We start from the raw sequence: 9,417 nt of genomic DNA, 5'->3' as shown, positions 1-9,417 counted from the left end.
ACAGGCTGGTGTTCCAAACCCCCAGGCCTCAACCACTTCATCCAAAGGAGACCCCGTTACATGTCAGCCGTATCAGACCCCGGCACACAGCTGAGTATTTCTGTTTCCATCCCGTAGTGGGCAGAGAGTATCTACAGTCCCACAGTTCATGTTTACAAGTAAGGAACAATCCCACACTAGTCGCTAACTGGAAAAGGTGAGGGCTACTGGACACAATGGTGCTTAGCAGATCTTTTCCCACAGACCCTTTCCCCCTGGCTGGCTGTGCAGGGCAGAGCCCTAGCTGGATGGGACACATGTTGGCCTGAGAAGTCCTGGGGCTGAGCAGGGATAAGGGGGTTGGGAATAGAGAGGCCAGGAGCCATTGGTCAGGGTGGTGAATTCATTTATTTGTAATGTTTGTTTCCCTCTTGTTGCGGCTGTTTTCTCTCTGTTGCTCCCTCCAACCACCTCAGCCTGCGCAGAGGCTAAGCGGGTGGGACGTAGGAGGCTCAGAACACGACTCCATCCCTCATACATTGCTCTGCTCGGCTCCCACTGTGAGGGGGAAAGGAGCGGGAACAGGAGGGGTTTAGAGAAGAGACTGGCTAGGCCTCCCCTGGGCTTGGGCACAGAGCCAGCAACACACATCCAGGGCTGGGCACAACTGCTCTGCCGCAGGGAGCAGAGCCCTGCCAGGGCCCCAGGCAGGAGATTCCGTGGCCCTGATCTCTCCCTCCCAGGGACAGGGCCTTGCCTCATCTGCCTCCACACGGAGCGTCTCATAGCGCCGGGGAGTTGCAGCACAGGATCCAGCGCAGGCTGTGTCAGCCTAGGGTCTGCCTGGAACCATCTCTGCCGTGTCTGACACTGCAGAGCAGGGATGGACCTGGGGCCACAGGATGCATAGGCTCAGCTCGGACATTTGCTTTAGGAGCGAAGTGCAATGTTCCCTCTAATTTTTGACATGCTGTGTGAGCAAAAAAATTTCTTCTGTGCAAATTTTTGACAGGCCGTGTACACAAAAAACTTCTGTGCAAATTGTTGTGCTTCTGTGCAAATTTTTGTGCGCGCAGTGTTTTGCCATGTGCGCGAGGTTTAGGATCTGTGTGCACACGCGCACAGCTTAGAGGGAACAGCGGCGAGGTGCTGATCTGGGGAGCACGTCCTCTCCCTGCCCCTTTGTTCCTATGGGACCCGGCCCAGAATGGAGTGAATCCATTTACACCAGAGCCATCAGTGCCCACGGGAGGGAAGGGAGCTCCCTGCATTGGGACTGAGCACCTGCCTGTGGATCAGCACCAGGGGCATGAAGCCCAGAGTAGCCCCTGGATGCTGAGATCCTTCCCTGGGCCTCTCAGTCCTGCAGAACAAGGGCTGGGAGAAGGAGGCTTCTCCTGAGTCCTGCTACTGGGAGACCTTCCCCTCCTCTGTCTGCCTGGGTCTCCTGTGCTTTGGTTCTTTCATTCACTCTCTGATCCTCCCTGTCACAGATATTTTGGCTCCTCTGATCCTAGCCAGAAGCAGGAAGCTCAGACCCAACTGCTGGGGAGAGGGGTAAAGAATCTGAGCTTATAGGACAGGCTGAGTGGCCTCAGGTTCTTATTTTATCTGAGCCCGCACAGCCCATCTCTGAAAACTTCACAGAAACAAGCTGCCCAGTGAGATGGCAGGGACTTGTTGGCTCTGATTGGGCTGGAGCCCTCGCCCTGCCCCAGGAAGAGCCTCTCACAAACCATTGCAATGGCCCAATTTCCATAGGGCTCATGAGGCAGAGGCTGCGGGGTGAATGGAGCATCTATCCCCCGGAATAAGCAAAGACACCATCAATGCAGGCAACAAACCCCTGTGCAGGGGAAAAAAGCCACCAGCTCCGAGTGCACGGGGGATGCACTGCCTGGAGCTGAGCTCTCGCAGCGGGGAGTAGATCTGGGGGTGCTGTGAGCAGGACGAGGGGAGGAAATGGCTCTTCATACGCTACCTTTGCTGCAGGGGGCACTGTACTCGGCGATGGCAAATTCATCTGGAAGGCACAAGGGAAGGGAGATGTGATCAGGGCTGTGTGAGACCCAACCAGGACTCCTCACACTTCCACCAGGACCTCTGCAGAGAGCTGGCACCGCACCAGAGATCTCAGGGAGGAGGGGAGGGAGCCCTCTCTCCAGGGGCACTGGGGGAACCTTGCTGGGCTCCATGGGAGGAAGGCAACGGTTACCCCAAGGCTACAGCGCAACAGGCATCTCCAGAGGGTCTGTGCCAGGTGGCCTATGTCCGTTTGCACCTCGCCTGACACACGACCAGAGCCCAACGGCACCCCGGCGGTTTTGTCACCCAATGTCCTAGCTGGGAGCGGAGGAGCGAATGTGCCTCCCCCAGGTCAGCTGGGATCTCAGGGCAGGATCTGAACGCAAGACCCTCCAAGATCCCTGGGTTGGCACCTTCCCTCTACAGTGCGGGAGGGGTCTGGGCTCGTGGTGCGAGCATGAGGCCAGTGGAATATGATCCCTCGCCCATAATCCCTGTGTGCCCCACATTCTCATCTGGGAGAGGGGAGACGCTGCTGAGATGGGCCTGTTGTGTCCAGAGATGAGAGGGGGACGCTGTCTGCGTGGGGCAAACCAGTGTCAGGGATGGTGGCGGCAGGGCCGTTCGGGTTGGAAGCAGGAGGAGAAGGAAATGGGGTTTGCCCTTGAACCTGCCCGGGCAGTCGCTGAGCAGGCACCGCTGGCGTGAGGTTCTCAGCTCAGCCCGAGGCCTGTCCCCACCCTCAGGAGGCAGCCCAGGGGTGGGGAGGTGGATCATCAAGAGAACGAGGCCAAACACAACCCTGAGCCCAGCGGGTCCCCCTGTGGCTGTGACTGTGGCCTCTCCCCTCCCTATGACAGGCCCATGGTGGCTAACGTCCCCCCAGCCCTGCCCCCACACACACCTGTCTCGTAGTAATCATAGACTTTCACCAGCGCCGGCTTCAGGCTCTGCACGGGGAAGTCCTGCTCCACCGTGAAGGAGAAACTCTGAGTCACATTGCTCACCTGAGGTGTGGGGGGGAAACAGACGAGATTCAGGAGGACGCTCTGAGCCACTTCACCCCCTCCTTCCCTATCTCCCCACCCCTTATCCTGCAGGTCCAGCATCTGCCCTCCTTGGCTGCAGGGCCTGGCAGGGATTCAGGCCCTGAGGGAGAAGGGAGACGCCCTGCCCCCCCAATTCCCCTCCCCCCAGGTACAAGCTGCTCTCCCTGATACCCATAGGCTGGGGGGAGAACAGGTCCCCAACTCTGTATGTTGCGGGGAGCAGGAAGTGCTGCACAGCAATGCTGGAGAGCAGTAGCAGCTGTGCAGGAATACATAGGTTTGTTTTCCCCGGCCAGTGCCTGGGAGATTCCCGCTCAGTGCCTCTATGAAAGGTATGTCAGGGGATGACTCTCCCTGGCCCATCACGGCCCCATGTGAGCGCTCACCTGCTCCATATACAGCAGCACATGGTTGGTGCTCAGATCTGTGCGTTGGATGTGGTTATGTCCTTCCAGCTGCCAGTGGCAGAGAGAGAAGCAGGGTGTTACTGAGCCCCCTTCGAACCACCCCAGAATCCTAAGGAATGGGACGCTGAAGCAAACTCAGAATCGTTAGCATTTATCTTTGAGTTCTCCTGGGGGACAGGTGATTTCCCAGGGGATTGGAGGCAGGCAAACAGAGTATCTAGCTTTAAAAATGGGAACAAAGAGGACCCAGGAATTCATAGACTAGTCAGCCTAACATTCATACATGGAAATATAGCAGAAGAAATTATTAAACAGTCAACTTGTAAGGACCTAGAATGTAACAGGACTACAAGATAAAGCCAACCTGGATTTGTCAAGAACAAATTATGCCAAACCAACCTCACTTTCTTCTCTGAGAGGGTTACTGGCTTAGTGGATGGTGGTGGGGGGAGAGGGAGAGGAAAGCAGTAGTCATCATATATCTTGATTTTAATAAGGCTTCTGACACAGTCCCACATGCCATTTTCATAAGAAAATCAGGGAATTGTGGTCTGAATGAAATTATTATAAGGTGGATGCACAAGTGGTTGAAAGACTGTACTCAAAGGGCAGTCATCCATGGTTTGCTGTTAAACTGCTAGGGTGTATCTAGTGGGGTCCTGCAGTGGTCAGTCCTGGGTCTGGTACTATTCATCACTTGGATAATAGAGTGGAGAGCATGCTTATAAAATCTGTGGCTGTCACCAGCTGGGAGGGGCTGTACGCACTTTGGACAGGATGAGATTTTAAAATGACCTTGCCAAATTAGAGAATTGGTCCAAAACCAACAAGATGAAATTCAATAAAGACAAGTACAAAATACTACACGTGGGAAGGAAAAATTAAATGCACAACTACAAAATGAGGAATAACTGACTAGGGGGTAGTACTGCTGAAAAGGATCTGGGTGTTATAGAGGATCACAAATTTAATATAAGTCAGCAATGTGATGCAGTTGTGAAAAAGGCTAATATCATTCTGGGGTATATTAACAGGCGTGTCATATGTAAGACATGGTTTGTAATTATACCACTCTACTTGGCATTGGTGAGGCCTCAGCTGGAGTACTGTGTCCACTTCTGGGCACCACACTTTAGCAAAGATGTGGATAAAGTGGAGAGTCCAGCAAGCAGCAAGAAAAATGATAAAAAATGTGGCAGACCTGACCCATGTGGAAAGGTAAAAACTCTGGGCATGTTTAGTCTTGAGAGAAGAAGCCTGAGGGGAGAACCCGTTAACATATTTGAATACTCTTAAGGGCTGTTATAAAGAGCATGGTGATCAATTGTTCTCCATGTCTGCTGAAGGTAGGACAAGAAGTAATGGGCTTAATTTGCAGCAAGGGAGAGTTAGAAAATTTGTCCTAATATCTAACCTAACTGTAATGGTAATTAAGCACTGGTACAGGCTTCTAAGGAAGGCGGTGAATTTCCCATCACTGGACATTTTTAAGGACAGGTTAGACAGACGCCTATCAGGGATGAGCTAGGTTTACACGGTCCTGCTCCCTCACAGGTGGCTGAATCTGATGACCTCTTGTGGTCCCTCCCACTCCTACAGTAGAGTCCTGTGTGGGACTATTTTTTAATCCCACTCCCACCCGTTCCCGCTGTTATGGCAACGGGTCCTGCGGGATCTCAATCCCACTGCAGAGCTCTACACTAGTCGCACACAGGGCTCTATCCTATAGCTCTGTGATTCTTTGCTGGTGCCATAGGCACTGACTCTGTGGGTGCTCTGGGGCTGGAGAACCCAGGGAAAAAAATAGTGGGTGGCCCACTGATCAGCTCCTCTCCCTCCCCCCCCCGGCACCTCCCACCTACTGGTGGTCAGCTGTTCAGTGGTGTGCAGGAGGCTCTGGCAGGGGGAGAGAGAAGCAGGGGCAGGCAGAGGCAGAACGAGGGCAGGGTGCACTCAGGGGAGGGGGTGGAACGAGGTGGGAAGAGGCAGGGCGGGGGCAGCCCTTGGGGGAAGATGGCAGGTGTGGGCAAGGTCTGGGGCACAGCAGGGGTCAAGCAGCCTCGGCGAAACCAGGAAGTCGGTGCTTCTGGCTGCTGCTGCTTTAAAGGAAGAGGGAAAATCTGTACTGTGGCTCCATGGGCAGTGCGTAATGCAGCTGGGAGAGGCTAAGCCTCCCCAAACCTCCACTAATGCACCCAGCCGTGGCCCTGGGGCTGGGCTGCAGCAGAGCTCAGAGCTCCTCCAGGTGGGCCAGGGGTTGGGGATGCTTGGCCAGGCCAGCTGGGGTTCCTCTGTCTGCAGTGGGGGGCTCAGGGCTCCTCTGGCCCCAGTGGGTGAGAGTATGGGGGCATAGGGGTGGGGCCTCAGGCAGAATGAGCAGGTTAGCGGTGGGGCCTCGAGTGGAAGGGGCGGGGCAGGGGCTAGCCTCCTCGAATGGGGGGGTTCGTGCACTGCCTATGTATGGCCCCGCCCTCCTGGTGGACTGAGATGTGAAGTGCCACAGTCTGAGACCTGTGCGGCTGGGCCACAATCAAGAGCAGCATCAGCTCAGTGTCTGACCCATCCTGTGAGGGGAGGGCTGGGGTTGTGGGCAGGGCTGGGGCTCTAGGCACTGCCTCCCCTGAGCTGCTCATAGGCTTCATTAGTCTGATGGCATCCCACCTCAGGGCCCCTCAAGGGACACCTCCCAACATCTGAATCTCCCTGAGGAGATGCAGGGCCCAGGAGTTGCGGGGTGTGTGTGTGTGTGTGTGTGTGTGTGTGTGCGTGCGTGTGAGCGCGCGCGGGGTGGGGGTGTTAGAGCTGGGGGAGAAGAGAGGGATGCAGAGAGGTGGGGGCCCCTCACTCTCTCTCCCAAGCACCCCGTGAGCCCAGCCTGACTTCCCCTTACAGGAACGCTGCCCCCTCCAGGGGAGACTATGAGGTGCCTCCAGCCGGGCCTGCTCCCCCTGTGCGTAACAGTTTACCAGGGAGTCACGGAGTGGGAGCTCAGGGGGATGGGATGGGATGGGATGGGATGGGGAAGGAGTGGGGTTTCAGGGGAGGGTCAGAAAGAAGAGATAGGGTCAGAGAGACGGGAGACAAGGGGGGGGGGCTGATTCTGGAGAAGGGACTAGGGAGTGGCCAGGCTGCACTGGCAAAATGAGGGGTTGGGGTTTGAAGCTGACTGGGGGTCAGATACCCCTGAAGTGGGGTTTGAGTCAAGGGGCCCTGGATGCCCACTGGGTGAGGTTGGGGTTGTGGGGAGCTGGACTCCACTGGGTTGTGGGGCAGATACCCTGGGAGGGCTGTGACCCATACACAGAACTGGCCATTACCTTCCTCACTGATGACTTCACAGGGATGAATCCTGACAGCATCTTAATGTCAACGATGACCATGTTGGAGACAGGGCGTTTCCCTGTGTAGCTGGGAGACCAAGCAGGAAACAAAACAAGGTTTAATACATCTCAGCATAGAGATGATGCACCTCAACCCTGACCTGCAGCACCTCACACCCTGCCTGGCTCCTGCTAGTCTGGCCCTGCTCCCTGGCTCCCTGTCCTGCCACTACCTTTCATTCCTGCCCTGCAGCCCAGCCCCGCTGCTATCCCAGTCCCGGGCTCCCCACACAGCTCTTCCAGTGCCCCTCAGTCCTGCCCTTGGAGCAGTGGAAGTTTCTTGAAAGTCCCTGAAGCAAGACGGTATCCTTTCCGATAAGGGGTTTAGTTAAATTATTCCCATCGTTGGTGGCAAGAGGAGGAGGGAACAATTGAAATCAGGATTTAAATCACTTGGTTTTTTTAAATTATTGATTTAAAATAGAGTTGAGGTTTTGTAAAAGCAATGTAAGTATTGGTGCTGTTGCTACGTTAGATTGCAGTTTGTGATGAACTAAGTTATAAGGACTTGGGTTTTTAAATACCACTACGGCTAGGGGATCCTATTTGAATTTGACAGAACTTCTAGACAGAAAAACAAAATACTGGAAGTGAAGGTGCTGTGTCTACAAACTGTTTAGCAGGTACTGTAGGGGATATATAGAACAGGTACGGTTTGAATGATCAATAACTAGTGATTCTTTCCGGCCCTCAAAAATGAGAAAAGCTATCCACCTCTGTTTTACCCCCAAATAGGATGCACTTAGGAATAACAGGGTTCACATCAGGTGAGACCCTTTGTCTAAGGACCCACAGATCAGCCAAGGTAAGGAGTTGCTCTCTCCAAGAACAGAAACTAAAATGGCTAATGAGAGTATTGTTAATCACCTAGAAAAGAATCTCTCATTATTTGCATATGGACAAAACCTCTTTCTCCCTCCTAATTTAGCTAAAAAGAACTCCAAGTTATCAAGAAAGGGTCATTCCCTGCTTTCCTATACGAAGTGGCCCACGGCACATTGAGTGGGTCAAGAGATGGGTGGGGAAGCTGCAAGCTAAACCGTGGCAAATCAAGTGTAAAAGTAAAATCAGGCAGGCCAAAAAAGAATCTGAGGAGCCACTAGCAAAAGGAATAAAAACTAACAGCAATTTTTTTAAAGTACATCAGAAGCAGGAAGCCTGACAAACCTCAGTGGGGCCACTGGACAATCAACGTAAAGGAGCTGTCAAGGAAGAAAAGGACACTGTGGAGAAGCTAAATGACTTATTTACATTGGTCTTCACTGCAGAGGATGTGAGGGAGATTCTAACACTTGAGCCATTCTTGTTGGGTGAGAAATCTGAGGAACTGTCCCAGTCTGAGATGTTAATGGAGGAGGTTTTGGAACAAGTAGATAGATTAAGCAGTAAATAGTCACCAGGACCAGATGATATTCACTCAAGAGTTCTGAAGGAACTCAAATAGGAAACTGCAGAACTACTAACTGTGGCATGTAACCTATTGCTTAAATCAGCCTCTGTACCAGATGACTGGTGGACAGCTAAAGTGATGCCAATTTTAAAAAAAGGCTCCATTGGCGATCCTGGCAATTACAGTCCGGTAAGATTAACTTCAGTACCAGGTAAATTGGTTGAAACTATAGTAAAGAACAGACTGATCAGAAATAGATGAACACGATTTGTTGGGGAAGCATCAACATGGCTTTTGGAAAGGGAAATCATGCCTCACCAATCCATTAGAATTCTTTCAGAAGGGTCAACAAGCATGTGGACAAGGCTGATTCAGTGGATATAGTGTCCTTGGACTTTCAGAAAGCATTTGACAAGGTCCTTCACCAAAGGCTCTTAAGCAAAGTAAGCTGTCATGGGATAAGAGTGAAGGCTCTCTCATGGATCAGAAACTGGTTAAAGAACAGGAAACAAAGGGCAGAAATAAATGGTCAGTTTTCAGACTGGAGAGAGCTAAAGAGCAGTGTCCCACAGGGATCTATATTGGGACCCGTGCTGTTCAATATATTCACAGATGATTTGGAAAAAGGGGTAAACAGTGAGGTGGCAAGCTTTGCAGATAATACAAAATTATTCAGGACAGTTAAGTCCAAAGCTGACTGTGAAGAGTTACAAAGGGATCTCACAAAACTGGGTGACTGGGCAAAAAAATGGCAGATGGAAATTGAATGTTGATAAGTGCAAAGTAATGCACATTGGAAGACATAATCCCAACTAACATACAAACTGATGGAGTCTAGATTAGCAGTTACCACTCAAGAAAAAGATCTTGGAGTCACTGTGGATAGTTCTCTGAAAAAAAATCTGCTTGGTGTGTAATGGGGGGATATGACTGAGGTCTATAAAATCATGAATGGTGTGGAGAAAAGTGAATAAGGAATAATTTAGCCCTTCACATAAAAGAACCAGGAGTTACCCAATGAATTTAATGGGCAGCAGACTTAAAACAAACAAAAGCAAGTACTTCTTCAAACAATGCAGTCAATCTGTGGAATTCTTTGCCAGGTGATGCTGTAAAGACCAAAAATATAACAGGGTTCAAAAAAGAATTAGATAAGTTCATGGAGGATAGGTCCAACAGTGGCTATT

At 51.9% G+C, this 9,417-nt stretch overlaps 1 protein-coding gene across 2 annotated transcripts in view; it reads right to left on the bottom strand.

The window, feature by feature from the left end:
- Window positions 1-368: 368 nt before the first annotated feature.
- The window catches only part of LOC140898790 (alpha-2-macroglobulin), a 57,985-nt gene continuing 48,936 nt past the window's right edge, over window positions 369-9,417 (bottom strand). For both annotated transcript variants that reach the window (XM_073313187.2, XM_073313198.2), the window contains 5 exons: window positions 6,778-6,868; window positions 3,440-3,508; window positions 2,909-3,011; window positions 1,961-2,002; window positions 369-537 (listed from right to left, as the gene is read on the bottom strand). In XM_073313187.2, coding sequence (XP_073169288.1) covers window positions 512-537; window positions 1,961-2,002; window positions 2,909-3,011; window positions 3,440-3,508; window positions 6,778-6,868 — 331 coding nt within the window. In that variant the 3' untranslated portion in view covers window positions 369-511. The remainder of the gene's footprint in view (window positions 538-1,960; window positions 2,003-2,908; window positions 3,012-3,439; window positions 3,509-6,777; window positions 6,869-9,417) is intronic.

The sequence above is a fragment of the Lepidochelys kempii genome, chromosome 1 (genome assembly GCF_965140285.1).
Source record: "Lepidochelys kempii isolate rLepKem1 chromosome 1, rLepKem1.hap1, whole genome shotgun sequence".
NCBI classification, from domain to species: domain Eukaryota; kingdom Metazoa; phylum Chordata; order Testudines; family Cheloniidae; genus Lepidochelys; species Lepidochelys kempii.
Note: the sequence above shows the minus strand (reverse complement) of the source record. Positions and strands in the feature narration are given on the sequence as shown.